The sequence below is a fragment of the Barbus barbus genome (genome assembly GCF_936440315.1).
Source record: "Barbus barbus genome assembly, chromosome: 45".
Lineage (NCBI taxonomy): Eukaryota > Metazoa > Chordata > Actinopteri > Cypriniformes > Cyprinidae > Barbus > Barbus barbus.
This window is the reverse complement of record NC_136723.1, coordinates 22,392,782-22,420,570: the sequence shown is the minus strand read 5'-3', so window position 1 is coordinate 22,420,570 and position 27,789 is coordinate 22,392,782. Positions and strand designations below refer to the sequence as shown.

At 32.4% G+C, this 27,789-nt stretch overlaps 1 protein-coding gene across 1 annotated transcript; it reads right to left on the bottom strand.

Moving 5' to 3' along the window:
- Window positions 1–4: 4 nt before the first annotated feature.
- LOC306864557 (ras-related protein Rab-3C-like) lies at window positions 5–26,507 on the bottom strand. Its single transcript, XM_079408652.1, has 5 exons — window positions 26,392–26,507; window positions 24,743–24,952; window positions 13,301–13,419; window positions 7,136–7,260; window positions 5–3,976 (listed from the first exon to the last, which is right to left on the bottom strand). The coding sequence occupies exons 1-5, from the start codon at window positions 26,413–26,415 to the stop codon at window positions 3,783–3,785; spliced, it is 672 nt and encodes a 223-aa protein (XP_079264778.1). The 5' UTR covers window positions 26,416–26,507; the 3' UTR covers window positions 5–3,782.
- Window positions 26,508–27,789: the final 1,282 nt, after the last annotated feature.

Genomic DNA, 27,789 nt, shown 5'->3' with positions numbered 1-27,789 from the left:
CAACACAATAGGAATATTTATTGGTACTTTCAACAGTAATTGATACACTTTTGTCATACACACGCCACACATACAGAACAACCAGCTCTAGAGTGATTCCTTCAGCTAAAATATTAGAAATCACCGTGGATATCACAAGTTAGGTCCAATCATTTTTTTTCCACACAAACCAAAAGTTAGATCAGCACTTTTTAAAAAATACATTATTTCGAATAAAATCACAATATTTGAAATAAAATCATATTTTGGTGACGACAGCCTCAGATCGATTAAGACTAATTAAAATGAACATTTGAATGTTCCGAGGGGACTTTGGAAAATGTACAGTTTCTCTACGAGGTAAAAGCAAATCTGACATGTTATTGATAAAATTATGAAAATAAATAATTTAAATACAGAGGTTTACCATGGTTTTTTTGGACATAGCATGGTAAAATAGAATCTTTTGACATACAGAAATCATTACCATCTGATATCCAACTGAACTATAGTACAAGTACTTTTTGTATATTTAGATGTTTTCCCTCCCAAAGCTATGTTATGCATGCTGTACAGCTGAAATGACAGCTATTGTAAAACTACTGAATTGCAGTAGAGTGATTGCTGATATATAGCCCTATGCATGCGCTAAATGAATGAGATTTAACCAGAAACACACAAAGAAAAACCACAGAGATGACTTGCAAAAAGATACACATTTACTTTTCTCCACACTAGTATATACACCAACACACACACACTCACACACTGATGTAACTCCACAGTATTTTGTCTTAATGTCAGCACAAAGATAGTTTAACACAGAAGGTGAGGCAGAGCGATCATCCATACATGGGTTAAGATAGTGTGCAAAATCAGCATGGCACATCAAGACGCTCTCTCCACACACACACACACACACACACACACACAGTCATTCAACTATATACAAGAGATAGAGTTTTGAAATATTGCACTTGCTGGCCCATTGCACCCCACATACCGAGGGACGCATAAATGAACAAATAAATAAGATTATACAGATACAGGTATCTAAATAGAGATGCCATACAATTTCATGCAGCGATAATGCTAAATGTGGCTTGTGGTGGGGAAACGAGGTGGGTTTCTTACTGATTTTCTTTATTCTGAGGACACATCGATGAACTATTAGCTATATACGTACCGGCGCATTCAGTCTGTGACCGCAATATGTTTTTAATAATGCCGCCTGATGTTATATAAACTTTTTTTTTTTGGTACTAAGCTCACAAAACCACACATATCTACAGACCACACCATGTAGTTTAAGGGCTGCTTTCATTTTTGAACTTAATGCTACCTAGATTATTATACATCACATTGAAAGTTGGACAATCTCTAGGGACAAGAAGCAAATAAAACCATCTTGAAATAGAAGATGAATCTCATGAAATCGGTCAGCAACATGTCCAGGTTATATTTCAGGCCAAAATAATCAATATTTAAATTGTCATATTTCAAGACGTTTGCCCTAGAACTGCTCTTCCTTAGAAATGTTATATTTCTTACTCAAAAATGAAAAAACTGCCATCCACGGCCAAAGTCATTTACGGTTTGTTGGATGAAATATTGATGAGTGACTCTCTTCTTCTGAAAATAGCTGCCCCACACATTTCCTTGGCTATTACTGCATCATTTTACAAGACAAGCTCCAGCGAGCTTCGACTCGACTCAGGCGACAGTGAAGCGGTTTCCTTATAACATCTAAAATCACTGAATCCTCTCCGGCCATGAGCATAAAACAAGATAAGAGCAGGGACAGCAAATCACATCCTCCACAAAGTAGCTTTTTAGCCAGCCAGAGAAATGGAGAAAAAAGGGCTTGGGGAAAAAATACTAAATCCACTTCACCAAGAAGAACCTTTCGTTATCAGACACACGCAGCTCATGAAGCACATTTACTTTTCTTTTTCTCACTTTAAAGTCTGTTTGCTTTGAATAAATAGATAAATATTTCACTTTATCAATGATCAAACTAAATGTGTAGAAACATTAAATGCACATTTTCCTCCCTGTATCGAATACCTACTTAAATCCACAATATTATATTCTGACTGAAGTATATACAAACCTATATACACTAGATAGATCATGTATTCATATAGATGACGATGTAATCTTTAATAGTTATGCAGCTGATATCACTGATGGGGAAATTTCATTTCGATTAACATGGCATGAATTCCTGATCTACAAAACTGGCTGAGAAGAGTGTGTTTGTGTGTATTAATGCAATTTAGTAGGATTGCCATTAAGACCCTTTCCGTTGAGCACCTGATCCTTCACTAAACTCCACCCTAAAAAAACCAGCCAATCCAACATTAGCAACTGTTACCAGACAGGACGTCCGGTGTGATGATATAATGTCAATTTAGAATCATCCAAAACTATTTGAGAGAAAAAAAAAGAAAAAAAAATTTCACAGTTCGTAAAAATCTCCAGTTTACTCTAATTCGTAACTATTCGATAAAATGGTTTAAATTTGATTTTTTTCGCAAATAAGGAAGTGGAGTTTAAAGAAAGGTCAGTTTGATCGGGCTCTTAATCATAAACTAATTTGCAACTAAGTTTTTATTTGTAACTTTATAATTATGTTTATTCATAACTAAGGGGTGGAGCTTAGTGAAAGGTCAGTCTGATCGTGCTCAAAAATCTCTAACTAACACTTAACTACGTCTATAGTCATAACGACATATGTTAAGCTCCAACTTTGGTGAATTAACTTAAGGTTAGTTAGATTGTGCTCTATATCACAAAGAGTTCACAAAAATCTCTTAAGTTTTTATTCGTAACGTTAAATGAGGTTAATATGTAATGAAAAGGGCGGAGCTTACAGAAAGGTCCGTTTGATCGTACTCAGTCATAAAGGGTTCACAAAAATCTCAATTTTTATTCTAAACTAATTAGTAACAATATTTATCGATGTAATTATGTTTATTCAAAATTATACAAAATTACATTTATTAGAAACTAAGAGGGTGGAGCTAAGTGAAAGAACTCAAAGTCATAAAGAGTTCACAAAAATCTCCTGTCCATTGTAAACTAAACTACTTTTTTTATCGTAACTACATTTAATAGTAACTTAGAGAGTTGGGCTTAGTGAAAGGTCAGTTTGATGGTGCTCAAAGTCATCAGTTCATAAACAGCCGCTGCATGCATGTGGATGAAGTCTTGATGAACTAAAATAACAGGGCTGTAAAGGCCGTTAGGACTTTGATTGACACTAAAGAAAACAGTGTGTCAGAATGAGCTAGGCACCGTATACACAGACTTGACTCTAGTGCAAAGGTGCTGGAACAAAACAGGCAAAAGTAGCATTTGTACACAACACATTCTGGGTTCGTTTGGTCTGTTTTCACATGCATCAGACAGATGTCTTTGTCCGCTGCATCTTATTTTAAAAAGCGTCCCTAGACCCCATTGTGACTATGTTTTGGAATACGAGAAAGTGTGCTGTTTGAACAGACTCACAGGCCAAATATACTAAAAACTGATGACCAAAGAAATGCAACATATTAATATTTTTCAAGCTATTTCTATCCATACTGCTTTTTTAAACACTGAAAATCTGCTAGCCGTTGATCAAGACTGCATCCATATGACAGCTTTGTTTCCACTGGGTGTAAAGGGTCACATGACCCCTGACATGCACTGATCAGATTCAAGTTGTTCCAGCACCTGTATTCTATGACATTAAAGGATATATGCATCTATCTAAAGGTGTTACACACACACTGTTATGCTACTATGTAAACTGAGCACTAACAGGCACAGTTGGGCTGCTGTAGTGGAGGAGGGTTATCTGTTAGCCGGGCCGTTCCCTGGGCTCCTGTGGTCACGGCGGGGTCAGTCTCTAAGCTCTCTGACATCTTGTCACAGATTATGTCCACCAGACGCTCAAAGGTCTGCTTCACGTTGATGTTGTCCTTGGCGCTTGTTTCAAAAAATTCAAAACCTGGTAAACAGAAACAACACCAAAACACAGTTTAGATGTCAGAAAACATAGCGAGAAAATCATAATCTACATACATCTCACATCATCAAGGTTTTACTTGTATTTATATTGGTGAGGGCAATCCCAGATGCATTTCAACAAGCTTAGTTGGGGGAAAATCCAAAATGGAAGAAAAACAAACCAATTTTCATTAACTATTATATCTATTCAGTATATGCATATTAGGGCTGGGTAAAAAATATCGATTCTCCGATTTTAATTGATCTTCAGTTTAACGCAACGATATCGATTCGGGAAATCCCCGAATCGATTCTTAATGCGCGAGCTTCACGTAAGAGGATATGAATATTCACCTCTCGTCCTGAAGGTGTCACCATTTTTCGAATTGCTCCATTAAAAAAAACAACTGTGTGCACCCTATTATTAATGTAGATGTGTATTTCAGTAATAAACTTAAGTAGGAGAGTTTCAATTACCAGCATTTATATCAAAATATGGACCCCATGTCTGCAAAACTAACATTTTAAATGAAATATTGATAGCTAATCGATATCGAATCGAATCAAATCGAAACCATAAAAATAAGAATCGAATCGAATCGCAGAATTGGTCACAATACCCAGCCCTAATGCATATATTTGTTAAACATAAATATAACTAATATAAATTAAATAATAGGAATGGAAGGAAAGGACGTGTGGCCAAGTGGTAGCCAGTGCAAATTGATAAACAGAGGTGTGACGTGTATATTTATATATATTGTGACGAGTCGGCTGCCTCCCCCCTTATTATCATCACCACCCCGTCCCGTATTCGCCGCCCTTCACCAGGCTCCCGACGGAAGTGGGTGTGTGAGAGAGGAGGGGCGCTGAAACAGCCAGGGCTGGCGGCGTGTGATGAGGCGCACCTGATGTGAATAGAGCCTCATCACCGCCGCTGTTTAAATGCCGAGCGCGCCTCTCCTCGAGAGACCGGTCTCTTCCCCGTGCATGCACGCTGGTGTCCTCGTGGGTCCAGGAAGGGAGCATCGAGAAAGGACCAAGTTCCGCACCCGCGAGATGGCTGGACCCTTCCTTCCAGAACACTGCCCTCCTTCACGAACCCCGCAGCACGACGAGGACACCAGACCCCCTGTTTATTTTCCTTTGGACACTTTATTTTATTATTTTGTTTAATAAAAACCTCTCCGAGGCCTGACGCTACACCCACTGTGTCTGTCGTTTGCTCCTCCCGTCACAATATATATATATAAAAATATACACACACACACACAAATATATATATTTATACACACACACACGCACACATATACATATATATATATATATATATATATATATATATATATACATACACACACATATACACACACACTTTAACAAGCTTAATGAAAATAAAAAATGTTCCAAGGTGCCAAAATATTGATATTACATTAATATTTTATGTATTATTTTTTAATTTTATCACATTTATACGATACATATATTTTATTTATTTCTATATAAGAAATGTATTTAATAAATAATAAATAATTTGAATTAGTACTTAAATATTTATCATTATTAATAATAATTAACTATCATTATTAATAATAATACTTAATTATATTTAAAAAGTAGAAAGTGTATTTTGACCTTATAAAAGTATTGCATTGTTAGTTTAGTAACATATCCATCAAATGATTCAGTTGTTTGCCGAGTCTCGTGCATTTCACATGAAGTTAGAGTTAGGATATACAGTCAAACCAAAATATATTCAGACACCTTCAACATTTCTCACATTATAACAGTTTATTTGCTATAGTTTAGAAAATGGTAATAAAATATGACATGAACTCAAGAGTTAAACTGTCAGAACAAATTCATCTTGAAAATGTCAGATTACTTTGATAGAAAGGTATGTAACGAATTAGGTTGAAGAGCACACATTACCAATTTAGCTCAACGATTACCAAGCAATGCTTAATTTTGTTCGGCATGTGGTGTAAAAAGGTCACATTAGCAATTAAAGAAAAACACTTAAGCAACACATGGTCAGGTCAAAGTGTCTGAATACTTTTTGGTCCCAAATTGTTATAAATTTAACTGGTAGTCTAATAATATGTCACAGTTTACTTTATTTTGCTATCCTCATTTACATAAATTAACTATAGTGTCCTGCACCCACTAGTAAACTAAAATATCAAAAATTATATCTGGTGTCTAAATAATTTTTGGTTTGACTGTATATACAGTAGTTATGTTGAGCCTCTTAATTCAGTGACATTTCATAGCTGCTGTCTTAGAAGTTGCCTAAGTAGGCACAATGTGCTCTTTTTCTAATCATGACAATCTCTAATGAAATGTAATTGATGTGACGGTCTGGAAATGGAAATGCTTACATTTCACTGCTGGTTATACTCTGTATAATTGTGTATGTGACGAATAAAAATCTTGACTCTTGGGTATGTCCTCTTTCACACCAAAACAGTAAGTGTGTCTATTTTCACCATTCAGTATTAGTCTGAGCCATTCGCAGATTCTGGTGTCATCCAATTATATGCGTTTAATTATCGCCCAAGTTCAAAGCTGTGACTCCCTCCATATGTTCTAATTAATGCACAGTGAAGATATGCTAACATGAGAGCCTCCTATGGTATATATTCCATCACAGTGCTCATATAGGAGCAAAAATTAGGCTTTTTTATGGATGGTGAGATTTATTTAAAGTCATTTTGGAGCTGTAATTACAACCAGTTGGTCTTTGCCCAAAAATAGGTCACGTCTGTTCTGATCAGCTTACAGATAGAAAAAGGAAAATACAAAGCTGAATTTGAAAAATAATATGCAATCAACAATAGAGCACAGCACAATCAATAGACTTTCGACTTCAACAAAGGTTATGCATCCAATTAAAATCAGTATTTTGATGCAAATTGATCTGTAGCCATCTTGTAGGTTGCATGCCACGCTCTCATCTTCAAAAAACATAAATAAATCTATTAAACTAAAAAAAAAAAAAAAACTAGACAGTTCAGTCTCTATTTAATGTCCAATGCAAAATTTGGGTCTTGAAGCAAAACTAGTTAAAATTAAATCATGCTGCCCACCTGACTTGAGCACCTGTCTCTGGAAGACTCAAACTCAGTTTTTGGGATGAGGTTAGGACGAGTGAACTTACCCAGCTGCTCTGCCAGCAGTCTGCCGCTATCTGAAGACACAACTCTCTCCTCTTCCATGTCACACTTATTTCCTGCCAGGATGACCTGCGCATTGTCCCAGGAGTACGTCTTTATCTGGGTTGACCTATTTAAAAACAAGCAAGGATGTTAGGATTCACTCTCACAATGCCATTATGGCCCACATACAGGTATGCATATGAGCGAGCGCCACGGCTAGAACATGCTGCATCCTGCATATTTACACACTTCTTGATGCATTGCCTTATATGCATATTAAGGCCCAAACCTGCAGAAATAAATAAATAGATAACGTAAAAATAATAAAGGAAGAAATGGCTTAATAAACAATTACAATAATTTTTATATTAAATTTAGACCTAACTTTTGTGTTCATTTTTTTTATTTATTTATATATATTTATACTCATATTAACTTTTCCCCCCCATTTTTATTAATTTATTAATTTATTTGTGTATTCTTATTTACATTTATTATTATTAATTATTATTATTAATTTCGGCAGGTTTGGGCCTCCATATATCTTACCACCCGAAAACACACATTGCCCAATTATTTATATACATTTGTTTATTTTTATTATTATTTGTTATTTATTTATATTCATTTATCTTTCCATCTGAAAACATATCAGCCATTTATGTTATATATTGTAACATTTTTTATTCTTTCATTTATTTTTTCATATTTATTTATTTGTAATTTCTGTAGGTTTGAGCCCCCATATATGCAGTGCTTCATCTTCCCATCTGCAAACACATCATCCATCTCTTACTTAATTTTTTATTCTTTCATTTATTTTTGTACATTTTCATATTTGTTTATTTTTATATGTATTTATTTTAGATTTCTACAGGCTTAGGCCTCCATGCTCATGCAAATACATCACCTATTTTGTTTATTCTTTTTAATTAAAATTTTTATTATTACTATTTATTATTATTACATTTGTTTTTTAAAAGTGATTTATTTTAAGATGTATTTTTTTAATTATTTGCAAAATTTATTTATTTATTATTTATTTAACTATTATTTATACTTACGTATTTGTATTTTTCTGCAGGTTTGAGCCTCCGTGTATGCAGGGCTCCATCTTACCACCCGAAAACACACATTACCTAATTATTTATATATAATTTTTTCTTTTTTCCCCTTCTTTCATTCATTAACTATCAATTTTAATTTATTCTTATAATAATTTATTGTTAGTTATTTATAGATTTGTAATTTCTGCTGGTTTGGGCATCCATATATGCAGGGCTTCATCTTTACATCTAAAAACAGATCGGCCAATTATTTGACACATTTTAACATTATTTTCTATTATTTCATTTATTTACGTTTTCTTCATATTTATTTATTTATTTTTATTTATTATTATTATTTATAATATTTTTTTTATTTCTGTAGGTTTGGGCCCATCTGCAAACACATGATCCCATTATTTTTATTCTTTAACTAACTCTTTACTCTTTAATTTATTTTTTGTACATTTTCATATTTGTTATATATATATATATATATATATATATATATGATGCCATGTGTCTAAACAAGATGTTCAGGACCTCCAGCAGAAATATAGGCCCACAACATCAAAAATACAGCAGTATATTTTAGAGATGCACCGATTGCAATTTTCTTGTCCGAATCCGATTTTTTTGGAAGTGTGACCTGCCGATACCGATTTTTGCAGATTCCGATTTTCTTTCTAAGAACTATAATTGACAGCATATACAAACAAAAATCTATGTAAATTCAATTTACATAATAAAATAAATTATTAAACATCACAATTCCCCCAATCTGGACTAAGTTACAGATTTTCTCTCACTTATACAACTCTCAAAGTGCTCTGTGACTGGAAAGAGGAAGAAATGGCTAATGTAAAATGAGTTGCTATTTGTAACAAAACAGATGCCATTATGTTTATAAATGGAAATTTTTTCCCCCCTAACCTTATTAAATGTGTAATCTTTCACATCAAATTCTTACTTTGTTTCAATTAATTCAGTTAGCATAATAAGAAACTGTGGAGTTGTTACTATTCAAATGAAATTAGTATTAAACTCAAACAGAAGAAAACAGGAAACAGAAGCTGAGGTGCCATAAATGCATTTACACCGCAGAATTTCAAATGCATAAATAATTTTATAAGATTAATGTTTGTTTTTTTTAACATACAAATCAATTTTGAAAAAATGCAATGACACTTTTGAATATGACTAAACCACCAGTAGGTGGCGGCAAGTGTCTGTTTTAATGAGTGAGTCATTTATTCATTCATTCAACCGATTCATTCAACCGGTTGATTCATTCAGAAACTAGGCAAGTGACTCTCCTCATGAATCGCTCGATTCGTTCAAAAACATGCATTCATTCAGTAACGAAACACCGCTGTGTTGCTCGGAGACACACACCAGTTCTGCTGTTGCTTATAGGAACTATTTTTGTCAGCAAAATTGAGCAATAGTCAATATTTTAATCTAAGTCACTTAATTTTAACTTCTTGTTTATTTAAATACTATTGTATAAAATCAGTGTCACGTTGCAATCGTGTTGATATTGATATCGGGGAAACATCATGGCCGTATAATGTTGCTTATCTAAATCAAATTTATTGAAAATATATTTTTTTCTTCTACCGCAGTATGCATCTGTACATTTCTGTGAGTTATTTTGTGTGTGCTGTCTCTCTCACACGCTCACTCAGAATGTGCAAGCCTTATCTGGCACGACATAAATACATGATCAGTCGCCGTTTAGACTGAATGCAATTAAAATTAGAATCATTCTCACATGAAACAACGTGTTTGCATGCGACTGTGAGTGGGCGTGTGGCTGTGACGTCAAGAATCGGCTCGGAATTGGCGATACGTGAGACTGACGAGATGAGAGACTGTCATGCGAAAAATTGTCACATGCCACGCAAAGGAGAAGTGCTCACTAACACAGATTTAGACAGATTTGTGAACAATATTTGAGAGAAATAGGCCTTTTGTGTAGGTAAAAGTAAGTAAAAGTCTTAGATCTTTGAGTTCAGCTCATGAAAAATGGGGGCAAAAACAAAAGTGTAGCATTTATAATTTTGTTCAGTGTATGTACTGGGTGCGATTTGTGAAAAAAACAGAGGGTTTATATATAAACATATATATAATTTTCTACAGGCTTGGGCCACCATCCTCCTGTATGCAAATACATCGCCCATTTTTAAATTCTTTTTTACTTTATTTTTTATTATTATTATTTATTATTATAAAATTTTTGAATTGATCCATTTTAAATTTATTTTTAAAATTATTATTTTAAATTTGCTTATTTATTTTAATATGATTTATTTTTTATTTTTTTTCTCCACATTTGCAGGGCTCCATCTTCCCGTCTGCAAACACATCACCCGTTTAGAACGAATGTTTTATACACATCTTTTATACAAGGCTTGTTTTGGTGCCATAGCAACAGCAGACAGCTGGTACAGATTCAAAGGGGGTTCGTCACTAAAGCCCACGACACATTAGTGTTTGCTCATGTATGTCGTAGTGATGCTGCAGAGAATCTGGTAAGAGTTGTTTCTGTGTTTCCCCAGCGTTTTCACATACGTCTGGTTTAATTAGGTGTCAGTTCATTGACCGCAGCTGGAGTCTCTTGAGTAACGCCAGACTCAGTTTGTTCTCTGAGCTCAATTCTGACGATAAGAGAAGCTGTCACTAGTGCTTCGACTCTTTAGCTTGCAGAACTACAGGCTACTCATCATTTCAGGCAGTTATAGCTACCTTTTTGGAAAACAAACAAGCAAAAAAACTAGTTAGCTACATCAACTGTACATGGCAAATTACTACAAAAAAGGTAATATCTTTGTAATTTTGGAAATGCCTTTACATTAAATACAACTACATAAACAGATGAATACATACAAATATAAATAAAATTTAAATATTTAATTTATATTAATAAATATAGAGTTGAACAGAAGTACTTCGCTAAATATATATCTATAAAATATTTAAATATTTATAAAATGAGTGAAAAAAATTAATCCAAGATGACAGGAAAGTTTTGACAAAAACAAATATATTTAAGTTCAATATATTTATTAAATGTATTAATATAAATGTTCAACATAAATATTAATCTGTATATTATTACAATAAAAATATAAACAGTATATTATTTACAGTAACATTACTTATTACTAGAATTTATTTACTACTACAATATACATTTTTATTAATTTATGATATTATCAAATACATTTAATAGATGAAAATATATATTTTTAGTAGATACATTTGTATTTTATTAATATTTTTTTAAATATATTGTAAAAAATAGAAAGTGTATTATATTTTTATTAGAACATTGCATTGTTAGTTTAGTAACGTTACAATCGAACCATATTTAGCTGAATGTCAAGCCTCATAAGGATATGCTTTATGTTGCTTAAGTGTTTTTGCAGTCATTTATTCATGTCAGTATTCATGTAATTTTTTGTCGTTTTCTTTTATTCTACGGAAAAGATCAGCATCAACATGGTGACAGAATTGCATTTCAGAGTGAACTACTACATTGAGAAGATAACATCTGCTGATGAAGCAATATTACTGCAAATTCACCTCCGCAGCTCTGTCCTTTCAGTAAATTCAGGTCTCATTTCTGCTTAATAACCTCATAAAGCTCAGACGTCAAGTCTTCTCACGGTTGTAATGACTCAGCAGCTGACCCGGGTAGTCTTTTTCCACTATATTCATTCTGTTCCCGTTCCTCAGCCTCCAATCAGGATGTTCATTAGTCTCTTCTCACGCTAATTAAATCAACCTCTGCTCACGGACCACAGCCGAACGCCCAGCGGAGCCGATCAATAGGGCGGCATCCATAAAGCCCTGAACCGAGCCCTGCTGCCCTTTAATACTAAGAGAAATTTAAATGACTCTTATTAAATATTAATCAGATGGATTTCTGAAGACTCAGTGATGCCACTTTTCCTCTAAGGTCTCTTTAACTGCCCACAGAGGACCGTTTAGTCCACCGGAATTCAGAACTGAGTCGATTTACTCTCTTCGTCTTATTGTAAACAAAATGTTCTGTGTAAGTCTATTTGGTAACACTTTACTTAAAGCCTTTATTTATAATGCATGTTAAAGTATTGATATTGTACATTGTAATGCATTATATCTTTTCATACGTAATTGTAACCAAAGTTAAAATGCATTATATTTGAAGGTTTGTTTGTCATGAGTTTTAACTTTCTAAAGGTGCAACAATAAATAGATAAGTATTCAAATGTATTTTAAATGTTGTTATAATTATTAATGAGATCATACAATGCGTTATAAGGTACATTACAAGGCATAATTCATGCATTAAAACTACATTTGCAATGCATTATATATAAAAGCTTTAAGTTTTGCTGTCTGTTTTCATAACATCTCATCAAAATATATACTTTCTTCAAACCTATACTTATAAAATATCTATACTTAAAAAAACTTTATATATATATAGTATATATATATATATATATATATATATATATATATATATATATATATATATATATATATATATATATATAAATAAAAATGAATAATTCTGAATTAAATATATAATAATAACTAATTATATCATGACCTACATTTCATGGCCCAAATGAATCAAAATTAAAAATGTCCTACTTGATATTTTTCCCCACTTAATTTTCTGTTTCACTCAGAAATATATCACTTTATTAAAGTTAAAGCGGATGTGAATCACTGAGTAGAGCAAAATATTAAATATTACAATACAGAACCAACATTTAGTTTTCTTTGGAAAACAATGCAAGACATGCAAAGAAAAATTATATATTATATATATATATAGAGAGAGAGGGAGAGAGATAGATAGATAGATAGATAGATAGATAGATAGATAGATAGATAGATAGATGGATAGATAGATAGATAGATAGATAGATAGATAGATAGATAGATAGATAGATAGATAGATAGATTAGATTAGATTAGATAGATAGATAGATAGATAGATAGATAGATAGATAGATAGATAGATAGATAGCGGCCCTGCATGATCACTGTACGGCTGTGAGGAGTTGTCCAGGGATATTGGCTGCGATCGTATCTCCTCCCACACGGCTCTGGGTCACTCACCAGTCCTGCACCGCTCCGAACGAATCCTCGTTAGTGATGTCGTACATGAGGATGAAGCCCATGGCTCCACGATAGTACGCCGTGGTGATGGTGCGGTATCTCTCCTGCCCAGCTGTATCCTGGAAAATATACACAAAACAGCTTTCTTAGTTTGGGCACTCATTTGAAAAGGTTTAAAAGACACTTTTTTGATGGAAGCCTGTTTCCGCCACAGAATAAAAAAAAGAAGAATTTCGAGATATAAACATAATTGTGAGATATAAACTCGCAATTGCAAGGAAAAAGTAGGAATTCTGTCTTTATATTTGCAATTCTGTTTATATTTTATAAAAAAAATGTATGTTTATATTTTATAAAAACAAATATTATTATTTTATAAATGTATATCGTATATAAATTATAAATATCAATAATTAAAATATTACATTACATTATAAATTACTATTTTTTATTATCTATAAAAATTATTAGATTATATAAATTTTTAAAATAAAATTTTGAATCAAATTTAACAATTTTATTCATTTAAAAATATAATTTTTATTTTATATTTGAAATTTAAAAAAAAAAACAGAACCGAGAGAAACAAAGTCAGAATTGTGACAAATAAACTCATAATTGTGAGGAAAAAGGTCAGAATTGTGAGATAAAAAGTCACAATTATCTTTCTTATTTTTTATTCTGTGGCTTAAATGGGCTTCCATACTTTTCATCATAGTTTACATCAAAATACAATAACACAGTTAACATTACAACTTACTACTGGTCATCTCTGGCATCAAAATATGAATCAATCTTCTTTATGAGTTTACAATGATTTTACAGCAGTATTTTGCTAGAATTTTTGATTCCTGTATCTATGACTTTTCAGTAGTTATGGAAGTATGTTTACAAGAAAATATTATTTCAGTCACTCTACTTAAACTAGCCATTGTGCAATTTCTGAGTGACAGTTTCGAAGTAAATTCTACACCAATGTTTTTTCAATGTACACTGTAAAAAAAAAAAGATGGAATATTGAAGTATGTTTACAAGCACATAGTGTATATCAGTCTTCCTAAGATGTCATGTTTAATTCAATGGGTTACTTGCCATTTCTTTGTAATTATTTGTTAAATTTACTAGCAATTTCTAGGTGAAAGTTGTTTCAAAGTAAAGTAGTTAATTATTGTATAAAGAACCTCAAAGCAAATTTGACATTTAATTGAAGATATATGTATTTCTTATCATTTAAATATTCATTTAACATTTCAGCAGGCGTGATAAAGCAGAGTCATTTAACATTTAACGTCTTCCAGATTGTTCCCAAATTTAGCAGGGCCAAGGAGGAAGTGGAGACCTGCCAGGGGTTACCATGGCGATCGAGCAGTTCGGCAGGAAGCTTCAGTAGCCAGGCTGGGTGGGTGGATGCAATAGAGCAAATTATGGACCTTAAAGGGTCGTATTTTACACTTTTGTAGCATGTCATTTCTCCAAGCTGCCCAGTTATAATGCTAGTCAAGGATTCTTGCATTAAAAACAGCAGAATTTAGTTTAAATGACCATTCCCACTTTCTCTGTGCTTTGTTATATTGTTATGATGGTTGTTCATCAAGCTGCTGAATACTGAATGGCTATTGATATGTAAAAGTGGGCGATCATATGTTAATAAGCTCATAATGAGCTCAGTTTCAAGCCCTCCACATTAAAATGATAGCAAAATGAGTATTACAGAGCAAAGAAAATCCTGATGACACAAATTAATGTTGCGATATAAAAATGTAAAATTATTTTTAGATGTTGTTTTTAATAACCTTTTTAAAAACTGCTTTACACAAAAACACGTAAAAATATTTGTAGTACATAGAAATTAAACCATGTTAAAAATAGTAATAATACTTATTGCAGAATACTAAATTGTTATTTTAGTATAATTGAGATACTATTATAGTTTTTATTAACAGTTTGAATTAGTTTTTATTTTTATATTTTAATTTAGTCAAACGTTTAGTAATTTTAGTTTTTATTTTATTAGGTTTGTTTTTTATTTATTTAAATTAACTGAAAAACATAAAATGTTTTCTTGGAAACTAGCTGAAATAAAATAAGTTCCAGTCCAGGTTTGTTGTGTATTTATGTCATTTGTATTAGTTTTCATTATGTCAGTATAGGTTTTATTAATTTTATTTTTAGTTAATTTAGTACAAGTTAAATTAAACGAAAAAGAGAAATGTTTCATTGGAAACCAACTGAATTAAAATAAATTCCAGTTCTTTTTTTCTTTTCTTGTTTTTTTTTTCGGTTAACGTGCACTTTATTAAATAAAATATTTTTTTAAGGTTTTAATTTTATTTATCTATAATAACCCTTATCACGAATAACAAAGGCTCTTTAAAATCAAAATAAAATGCAATAAATTTTACTTGCAAAGGTGAAATATGTTAGTACATTCTGGTCACAGATTACAAAGACCGTCATTTTTATCTTTACAATAATGTGCACTGATCAATCAAAACGACTGAGATGTATTCATTTTGACAGTAAATAGTCTTCCATGGGCCACTAACACTGCTCTCTAGTGTGCAGCGGGCCGTGACAAACCCCAATCCTGCTCGGCCTGCAGAGTGTGTGCTCTTATCTGCCACAGACAGATCCAATGAGCCAACACACACACACACACACACACACACACACACACACACACACACACACACACACACACACACACACACACACACACACACACACACACACACACACACACACACACACACACACACACACACACACACACACACACACACACACCCACCCACCCACCGCCAGCCACAAAATAAAGCATCAGCCTCCATTAGCTTTATGATGATCTACTACCGCAAGGCGCAAGCAATTATAAAATGGGCTCTGAGCGTCTCTTTATGGCTCTGTGAAAGGCTTCTGTTTGGACACACACAGACTCGAGTGGACGGCTCTAATTACCGCAAACAGAGCCGCTGATAAGAGCAAACCAAATGCGGTCGCTCCCTGAGCAGATGCTGGTCAAACTCGTCCACGATCCCTCCAGAGAGAGAAACACACTCAGATTCACTGTCACAACGTACATACAGTCTGCTGGAGTTTCAATTATGCCTGTCGATCAATTAAAAATGTAACATTAATCATGATACACTGATTAATCAAATGTATCACTTATATTATTCTGACAGACCAGTAAAACACCAAATATGTTGTACTTTAGAAAAAGTAGCTAGTAAATAGTAATCAAATAATAAAAATAAATAATAAGTATATGATTTCTGTAATTAAATCAGCATGTTAAATTGAGTCCTACATTTATTAATACTTTCTTCTCTAAAAAAAAAAAAAATCACTGAATGGAAATGAAAAGCAGTGTTAAAAGGCAATTATAAATATTTAAATAATGATTAAATAATAAAAATATTAAAAATATAAAAAATAAATGAAAAAAGCCTTAATATTTCTTCTTCTCTATAAAATCATGAGAAAATGCAGCTTTAGCAGCCAAATACACAAAAACATTTTTTTAAATAAATAAAAAATAAAAAATTTATATAATTAAATAAACATGTTAAATTTACAGTCCTGCTTTTAAAATCAAACATAAGAAAACATAGCATCAGAAATCAATTAAAAAATTATTCTGTTACTGTGGTCCTTTTTCTTATGTAACGCCCTTGTGAGGTAAATAGGTTGTTACCTATTATTATTATTATTTTATAATTGTTATTATTACAATATTATTTCACATTGTCTGTGTCATACTGTGCAAAAAGTTGCTTTGAATCCCCTTTGCCTTGGTGATGTGGTCATCTGCAAAATTGAATCTAATTGAATCTTTTTCTTCCCCTTCTTGTTTGTGTAGTTATGTCTCGTGATTGCACAGTTTATGTGTCTGAAAATTCAAAAATACCACAATAAATATAATATACAAAAAAAGAAATAAATTAAAATATGATGATTAAATAATAAAATAAGAAATTACTATTACAATCAAATAAACAAATTAAATCAACAGTGAAAAATGAAAATGAAAAATACAAATTAAATAAAAAAATACAACTATAAAATTAAAATCAGGCATGAGAAAATATACCTTTAGAAGTTCATAAAATAAATAAAAACAAAAAATATGTATTAATGTGCAAATAATAAAATCAGCATTGTAACTGACAGCCCTACATTCAATATTTTCCAAAGAGAGAGCGAGCGCTATAAGATGTGTGAAGCAGATGGATGGAGTCTAATGCAAGCGGAAGAGCTTCATATCCGACACACGTAATGCTAGTGAAGTACGACACTAATGTGAGTCAGCGTGAGCAGAGAGACGTCAGTTAAAACTGTTCAGGGAATTAAAATGATGTCTACGGTAAACAACACCACATCAAGGCAAAACAGTAATACAGTAACTAAAACATAGAACTATTTTGGTCCAAATGACAATATATTAAGTCGTGAACATGTTTGGAAACGAGGAAAACTGGCTTACTTTAAAATAATTATATCCTTAATTTCACCGCCTCTAAAACACCCATTAGATGCTTGTAATAAATGTTCTTAGCACAGATTTGGTTTACGCACAGCCTTTTCTGTCTCTTACTCATTGGTTCGCAAACAGAGAAGATGATGGAGTCATTACTGTAACAGACTCAGTGCTGTTGAAAGGTCAAGCTGTCAAAAGCGCTGTGATTTATAATGGAGATGACACAACAACATCATACACTGTGACACAGGAAGAAAGATTTGGGGTCAGTCAGATTTTATAATGTTTTTGAAAGAAGTCTCTTCAAGGCTGCATTTATTTGATCAAAAATACAGTAAAAACAGTAATATTGTGAAATATTCTTACAATTTAGAATAGCTGTTTTCTATTTGAATATATTCTAAAATGTGATTTATTCCAATGATACAAATCTGTATTTTCAGCATCATTACTCTTCAGTGTCACATGATCCTTCAGAAATCAATCTAATATGCTGATTTGAAACTCAAAGAACATTTCTTACTATCAGTTGAAAATCCGTTTATAATTTGCTCTAATATATACTAAATATACTAAAACAGGAAAACCTATTATTTATATAGTACATGCAATATATATAGTATTTAAATTCTATAATTTAAATATTTATTATTTATAATATTGTTGTATGTATACATATATGCAGGTAAACACTGCTGGTTTGCTTTATTGTCATTTATAAATTAAAACTTTTAAATATGTCTTTGCATAAAAAAATGCATTAACTACTTTTTAACAAAAAAAACTGGAAATAAGAGATTTTCAAGCTCAAATGATGTTGATTTTCCTCCTTTGAGCATTAAAGGATTAGAAAAGAGAGAGAGAGAGTATGGTTTTCATTTCCTGTATGGCAAAGCGGCGGTGGCGTCATTAAGGTAATGAAGAGCATGTTCGTTAATGCGTCGGCCTCATTCTGACAGGGCAGGTACGTTTGCATGCCATCCGAGAGATTCATGCGTCTGGAGACGCTCCAGACCCCACGCTGAGTTTTATTGATCTGTGACTTGTGTGGACTAAACCTTTATCCTTTCATTAGGCCAATAAATTAACGTTAGACAATGTGAGCGAGTCATTTGGGAGATGGGCTGCTACCTCCATTCTCTGGGGCCGTTTGGGAGCAGGGCCACTGCTAGACCGAGAGCACTGATTTGATTTAGAAGGGTGAATACTGTGAGTGAGCAAAAATACTTAAGATCAGCAGCTGAGCAAATGAGGACTGGTAAAAAAACAGCTGACACTTTCACAGTCTGAGGGAGAGACGCTCGAGCAGAGATCACTTCAAAGAAATTCACAGACAGCAAGTCAAAGCACAAAGACAGAGAACCGCGACAGGTGATGAAGAAATGTCACACCTACCGTATCACTACAGTTAATGATGGTTCAAACTCGTACAGTTTATACCGCAGTACATCTACTGTAGATTTACAAAATCTAACACCATGCAAGTGAAGTCAAATTTCACTGTCGTAATATGCTTGTGTCTGGCATTTTTGCCGTAAGCAAACACGACTAAAACAGGCGATGAGCATTAGGACATTTAATGACAGATTTTTTTATTGGTGTCTAGTTCTGCTAAACCCGCCCCTATAAAAAAACTCACTGGTCCAAATTTTTGCCCCATATAACTGAATTTTAAGCAGAATTATTGAGAATGAGATACTATTATAGTTTTCATTAATGTTTTGATTTTAATTTTTTTATTCCAGAGTTGTTGTTTTAAGTAACAAAAACTGTTTTATGATTTTAGTTTTAGTTACCCATACTAACCCTGATATTAAGCATAAATATATGATCTTCTTAACTTCTGTTCTTCAACAATGTTCTTCAAATTACTTCTTTACTTATACTTTTGATCACATATCTATAATACATAACTTTTATATAAATAATAAATAATATTTATTACACTTAATTTTCATGGTATGAATAAATATGATAATAATATTCTGATAATAATAATGAAAAACTGAGCTAAAAGCACATATTTTAAATTAAACTAAAATTTAATTATTTGTAAATAATATATTTTAAATAATAATAATAACATATATACATATATGTTAATATATATATACACACACACACACACACACACGTATGTATGTGAGTGTGTGTGTGTGTGTGTGTTTTTAATTTTATTTACTACTTATATATAAATAATATACACTTATATAATAATATTACACTTCACAACATATACTTTTCTTGGCATGAATAAAGATGATTTAATTTCCGGAAGAATATTAATGTTGTTTCAATGATAAATTAGGTTTTCAAATGTCTGTTTGTTTTTTTTTCAGCTGAAAGGCCTTTAGTTTTCTTTTGGTTCTTCAGATTTCTTATCATAACAACACAGGCACCATTCAAGCGGACAAATTTAGCATCGCTTTTAGGACTTCAGAACGGCGTGCATACAAGAGCATAGAGAAAATCTCTGTGAATGAAAGGAGACGTACGCCATGGGGAAAAGGAAACATGCACGCACACACACATGAACTCACTCACCTCCTCGTTCTACCTCTACGATTTCTCCCAAAAGGCTTCGTGGTTGAACGAGTGAGTGTAAAAATAGCTCAAGATGAATAGTCATGTCATCGTGGTGGCGTCTCCTCTGACCATGAAGCACACGGACGACGAACGTACAGAGTTTTTGGGAAGAAATGAAGCGTTTAAAGCAGAGGGCTGGTACAGTTTTAAATCTAATACTAAACTGATAATAAATACACTCCCATCCCATGACTGCAAATAAGATTACAGATATTAGATGTTCATTTAATAAGCAACTAAGTAGGCTATAAATGACAAAATACAAGACAGAAAGCAAACGTTCTCTATTTTTGATTGTAAGCAGTGATAAGACATTTAACTATTTTAAGATTGTCAGTCATTTTATAAATTCTATTCATTCTATATATTAATATTGTGTCAGTAAATTCCATACTGCATTGAGAGAATATATTAAACTTTTTTGTTGCAAAGGTTTTTGAGTGAATTCTGGCTAAATATTGTGTATATTACATAAATATATATATTTTAATAATAGCAAGTGAGATTTATGATTTATTATTATACAATATTTACTCAAAAACATTTATGACATCACAACGTTTAAAGGAATATTTTAATGACAGAAAGTGAGATTATTAATATTAATTTATAAATGATTATACACAATATTCACTCAGAAATATTAGAAATTGAAAATATTTATTATCCATTGATTTTTGAGAAACTGGCTTGACTAATAGATAAATTATATAAATTATATATTTATACTGTTACAGTGAACTCCTTAAATCTACCAACAGCTTTGTCAGAATACAATAAACTATTTCAGCAGAGCTTGTACTTTGTATATTTATTATGTATATATAAAAGCACACACATACAGTATATATTTTGAAAATATTTACATGTATTTAAATATGTTTATATTAATTTATATTATATATAAATATATTTAATATATAAACATTTTTCTTAAATATGTACATGCATGTGTTTGTTTTTATATATACATAATAAATATACACAGTATAAACATATTATGTGAACGGAAACTTTTATTTTTGGATGCGATTAATCGTTTGACAGCACTAATATATATATATATATATATATATATATATATATATATATATATATATATATATATATGTATGTATATGTATGTATATGTATATATATGTATATGTGTATATATGTATATGTATATATATATATGAGACAATCAATCAATATAAAATAAAACAAGTATTACATTAATTTGTTAGTTAATTAAGTAGTCATGGATTTCAGATGACAATATTCAAATAATATAATACTGATATACAGTAAATAGATAGTCCCAGTACCAAAGGGGCCTTCAGTTTATACTGTGCATGATTTTCGCCCTATAGCTTTAACTTCTGTGTTATGTAAAACTATGAAAGGATTCTTGCCGAATATCTAATGTCATCTATTGGTTCAAGTGTTGATCCCTTACAGTTTTCATATAGACAAATAGGGGTACTGATGATGCTGTGTTAACTATGTAATTTACAAAATTCAAATTCATACGCTAGAATTTTATTTTTAGATTTTACATCAGCATTTAACACAATGAAGGTTGATATTTTGTTTGAACGGTTAATATCTATTAGTATCAACAGGTGCCTGGTTTTGTGGATTAAGGCCTTTTTGTTGTCCCGTACTCAGAGGGTATAGTATAATGGTCATCTGTCAGATGAATGCACTGTTAATACGGGAGCCCCTCAAGGAAGTGTCATATCACCTGTATTATTCTCACTGTATATTAATGATCATATTATGCAGATGATATGGCTTTGGTAGGACTTCTCCAAAAAGATGATATAAATGAGTCGGTTGAATATATGAAATATGCTGAGGAACTCTTGTGCTGGTGTAATAATAGTGCACTGATATTAAATATAAACAAAACTAAGGAATTAGTCATCAGTCGTACTAGGCAAGATGTTGCAGTTGTGCCTGTATTCATAGAGAGTCACCCAGTTGAGATTGCTGATAATATTAAATATCTTGACACATTCATTGACAGTAAACTGAGCTTTGTGGATAACACTAATTATATTTTGAAAAAATGCATGCAACGTCTATTCCTAATACGGAGAATCAGTAGGTTTGGAGTGAGCCAAAACATATTGGAGATTGCCTACAAATCATTGGTTGAGAGTGTGCAGACCTATAATTTAACTTCATGGTATGGGCACCTTAATTGTAAGCACAAAAATAGTCTGGCAAGAGTCACTAACACAGCTAGTAAAATCATCGGTAGACCACAGAGTAAGTTGGGTGAGGTTTACACCTCAAGATGTGTTGGGAAAGCGGAGTGTATTTTAAAAGACCCAGCTCATCCTCTGTGTGATCAATTAGTTTTATTGCCCTCTGGGAGATGATTTTTAATGCCTAGAGCAAAGACAAATATCTATAAAAGATCTTTTGTACCTGCTGCGGTCGGATTTCTTAACCAAAAGGTGTGATTCAGTATGATGTTTTTCTTATGTGTTTTGTAGTAGGATTGTGTGTTTGTATGTGTATTTGGTTTTCGCTGGTGTGGTCAAAGACAAATTTCAACCATGGTGGATAATAAAGATGTATTGTATTGTATTGTAAAATACAGCATACTGTGAAATGCAGTAAGTGAACTCTCTGTATGCCGGATATAGTGCGATTAGAGCAGGTTCAGAGGTGTCAGGTGATCACAGAGTGATCTTAATAATACATGTGAGGTACATGGAAACACTTCCTATTATGTTTCTTCTCAGAAACTCGTAATTAGTTCATTGTAACATCTCCACAACGAGCGTGAGGTGATATCTGAGAGTCTAGTTTCTTGACACACTTCTACAACCCTCTTCATTGAGAGCAAGGGGCGAAACGCTACTAAAACATGCGCTTAAATAAGCAGTTAAATGATGAGTTCACTGATTTTCAACCAGCTTTGTATCGTTAAAATCACAGTAGTAAATAAACAAACAATGTGTGCTATTTTTCTATTTCACCTGCACCAAAATATCCCATTTATAAGTCTTTTGACTTTTTTATAAACTACATTTTTGCATGTTTTGCCTGTTAAAGGCAAAGTGTTGAAAATGCTAAATCACTGGAAGAAAAATTTAGCTAAAAAAGCATATGATTATTGATATAATATTTGTTTTTATTATTTTTATATAAATATTATATATTATATTTATTCATATTTATTATACTTTTCTTGGTATTAATAAAGAAAATACAGCTTTGTATTGCTACATTGTCAATAATAAAAGTAAATGAACAACGTGTTATTTTTCTGTATTGCCTGCACTATATTTTTTTCTGTCTTTTTCTACCTTCCTTTTTCACATTTTTTTCAAGCATTTAGCACCAATTTAGCAATACCAATAACAAAAATTTAACTGTTTCTATTGCATAGACTGACTTTTATTAAAATTCTGTCTTTGTGGTGCATTACCCCTTTAATAACAGCTGTGCTTGTGTAAAAATGAAAGATTGATCATATAATCAATGACTATGGAACTCAGGTTGAAGTAAAACTGTCTGAATGAGCAATCAATCAGCATTCCGTCTCCACACATGACGTTACAATAATGATGTTATTGAATCAATGACGTCAATACCAATCAGTTCGGAAACCACATGCAGCAATTTTCAACACAGGCATTTGCTTTAAGCTACTTTCCGTACAGCTTGTGTATTACCTATAAAAAACATTACTGCTTTTCAATCAATCCGTACTGAAGATTTCATTGGCATTAAGGACAAAATAAAGTCGAGTGAACTATAGTTGGTGTCATGAAAAGATGATTCTCCAAGGGCTGAATCACTCTGGCAAAACTGAATCTCCAATTGCATGAATGAAATCAGTCGGTTTAAAACATAAAAACATCCTGTATCTGTCTGGTTTCTGAAAGCATGCATACTAGACGTCTAACAAATGTACAAAACATCATTGCACTAAGCCACTTTTATCCATCATGTTTGTTCACCACCTGCTTTGAGCATTTCAGCCATTTTGAGTCACACTGACTCATATGTTTGTGGCAAAAAGACCGAATTTGGTAAGTAATCGGTCTAGAAATACGATGCAACAAAGTGACTTTTGCTTAGTATTTTAGATAGTAAGTATCTAGTCATAGATTAGATTAGCAATCATATTAAATAAAGCAATGAAATTCAGCAACCTAGGCAATGAATATCCATGCACAAAGAGTCAGATGTACTATTTACTTTTGAGAAGGAGAGAATATCGAACTATAGTATGCTGGCATCTGTCTAATTTAGTGGATTGCAACCCACCATTTGAGAAGCACTGGGGCAAGCAAGGCATCAATTTAACCAGTCTCATTTCTAGCTACACAGCTAGTCTAATGAAACCTGCTGTCTAATGTAGGCCAACTCACCCATATCTGCAGTTTGATTCTCTTGTCGTTCTTGTAGACGGTTTTGACTTTGAAATCGATGCCCACCGTGCTTACAAACGCTGACGTGAAGGCGTCGTCAGCGTACCGGAAGAGAAACGACGTCTTTCCTACACTGCTGTTGCCGATGATCAGCAGTTTGAACATGTAATCGAAGTTCTGGTCAGATCCTTCTTTCTGTGTCGCAGCCATCTGGAACGAGAAAAGACCCTTTGATCAAAGCGCTTCGACAACACAGATGTGCATTTTATCTGCACCGATAAATCAACAAAACAGACATTTTATCTGCACCGATAAATCAACAAAACAGACATTTTATCTGCACCGATAAATCAACAAAACAGACATTTTATCTGCACCGATAAATCAACAAAACAGACATTTTATCTGCACCGATAAATCAACAAAAAGCTTATCTGCATCTATTATGCAGCTACATTTAATAAGATAGTGGACACTAATCAAGCAATTTTAAACTAACAGTTTAAAAACAAACACTAAACTACTATTTATTAACAGAAACATTTGGATTAATTAAAATTGTTTGATAATAATGACATTGTTATTATTTTTGATGATCGATATTATCTTTGTTTAATTGTCTGCTAACCGATATAGAAACATTTTAATTTCTGTCTTTTTTAATACAATTCTAATCAGACTAAAATATAATCATGAATAATAATAATCTACTCTATTTACGCTGTTTTTGTAATCTAGATTAATCTAAATACATTTTTCGTAATCAAATTCAAAATTATTAAATTTTAAAAAATTTATTGTAATATATCATTTTTATTGTAATATGAGATCTAATACTTCATGCATATCTAAGGAATAACTGCGAAAAACACTGTATACTTTGTATTTATACATATAGCCTAATGTATATTTATACACAATATAAAAATGACAGCAGTACAGTAAAAATGTAAAGATTATTTGGGTAAACCGATTATCGGTCTATAATTATTTGAAAATATAATCAGACCTAAACCTCTTCTTTTTTCTTTTTTTTAAATATACTTAAAAAGGGTATTAAAAAAAGGCAGATTTGACATATGGTTTAAATAACAGTAAAGACGAAACTTGTGAACTGGCTTTGAGAAGTACAGGCCTATTGAGCTTCTACACATTACACGTGCAAACAAACTAAATGTTTAACACAATAACAAATATCACATTTTATTTACGCTTGACATTAATCAAATTTAGAGCTTGTAATTGGCTGAAATAAATCATCCATAAAACCCACCCTCAAACACTATCTTAAAAATACAGTCAAGCTGACAATCTTTTAATTATGATAATGATCAATGTACAGAGAGGAAGCGATTAAAAGCTATTAAATGCTTTAGTACAGGACTATTCCCCCAACCCCCACATTACAGAGGGTTAGGGTGTGTTTCCATCAATAACAAATGTCCATTTTATTCACCCTTACGTTCATTTGACCATAACGACAGATTTAATTATGGTGAGAACGAGGTTAATACGTTATATGATACATTTCGCTTCATATTAATTTCCATACAATTCGGAAATGCTCAGGAAAACTGGAATTACAATGAAACAACTTAATATTATAAAGCCACATATGACAACATAAGCTTTAAAAGACAAGTTCAAACCTGCATGGATCCGTCCTGACGCATCCTACCGAAGCCCAAAGAGATTTGGCACGAATTCAGTCGGTTCCCGGTGATGCTCGGATCACTCCGTGTCCTCTGAGCATCAGCATCAGCAGCTCTGCTCTGCTCTGCTGTGCGCGCTCCCGGCCATGCCAACGTCACTCAGTCGCGCTTGCTGCTGGGAATTGTAGTTTTCTCGAAACGAGCAGTTTGTAGTCCTAAAACCCGGAAGACACTTGGTGTTTTCGATTATCAAATATCCAGCTTTTAATGCACAGTAAAACAATACTCTTGTATATGTTAACAATTTACTTTTAATAATAAAAAATTCACGTTTGACCAACAAACCTCTCCGAATCATATTAACAACAGACCTTTAAACGTTTAAATCCGAATTCAAGATGTATATAATTTATGTTTAAATAAACTTTTACTTAGTTTCTAATAAATTAGTTGAGAAACATAATTCAGCGCTCTACAGATTTTTTTAATAATAATTATTATTTTGTAATATTTTTGTTGTAATTATAATGGGAAATATTTTAGATTCTTAACAAATCACGGAATTCTATTTTTAACAGGTTTGTATAATTATGTTTAACACGATTAAATATTTACCAGAGATTTGCAGAAGTCCAGATCTCACTGGTTTGGTATCTGTCAAGCGTTTTAATCTGGAAAGCCTCTGAAAACCCTGGCAGGAAGTAGGTAAGGCAAACATTCTCACATTCCAATATATTTTAAGTTAAAAGATGGCCTTCTGTAGTGTCCTAGACAGATTAATATTTCGATTTTGCTCAATATTTCAGTGCCTAGAGACTCTGTCAGCGGTATGGATTGAGATGAGGCGTGTGTAACGCTACAGGACATGTTTCAGTTTGATTTCATCTTTTTAAAACACAAAGATGGTTCTTTCACCCTGTCTGGCTGCAGTCATCGTGAATGAGTTACGTTTTCCCTTTTCTCAGAGGAACTGCTATTAAATATCACAACAATTGCCTGTTTACGGACTTATCGACCTATTCTTCAAATATTTAGTCTGCATAGAATAATGGTGTTGTTTTTTAGTCAGAGCAAATCGAATTTTAATATAGTTATCTATAAAACATTTAGCTATAAAATGTTAAAATAATAAATTTCTTTAGTATTTGTTAAAGCTTTTGCAAATATCTGGCAAACATTTAATCGTAGGAAACAATTATATGAACCTGTAAATGTATAAAAGAAATATAAAGGAATGCTAATAATAATTTCAATATTTCGGCAAGAGTAGCCTACTAAAAATCCAATAAAACTGTAGTGGATGAACTAACTAAAACAGATTCAGTTTTGAAAAGCAAGATAGCGATACAATGATTTTATTTTAGTATTATGCATATACTTCTATAGTATTTATAA

Bases quoted from the DNA above. Each gene is read 5' to 3' on its own strand.
- LOC306864557 (XM_079408652.1), bottom strand. From the start codon at position 26,415: ATGCGTCAGGACGGATCCATGCAG. The intron at 7,261-13,300 runs GTGAGTGACCCA...GTTTTTAAATAG, and splicing joins TTCGGAGCGGTGCAGGACTG to GTCAACCCAGATAAAGACGT. The intron at 3,977-7,135 runs GTAAGTTCACTC...TCTGTTTACCAG, and splicing joins ACTGCTGGCAGAGCAGCTGG to GTTTTGAATTTTTTGAAACA.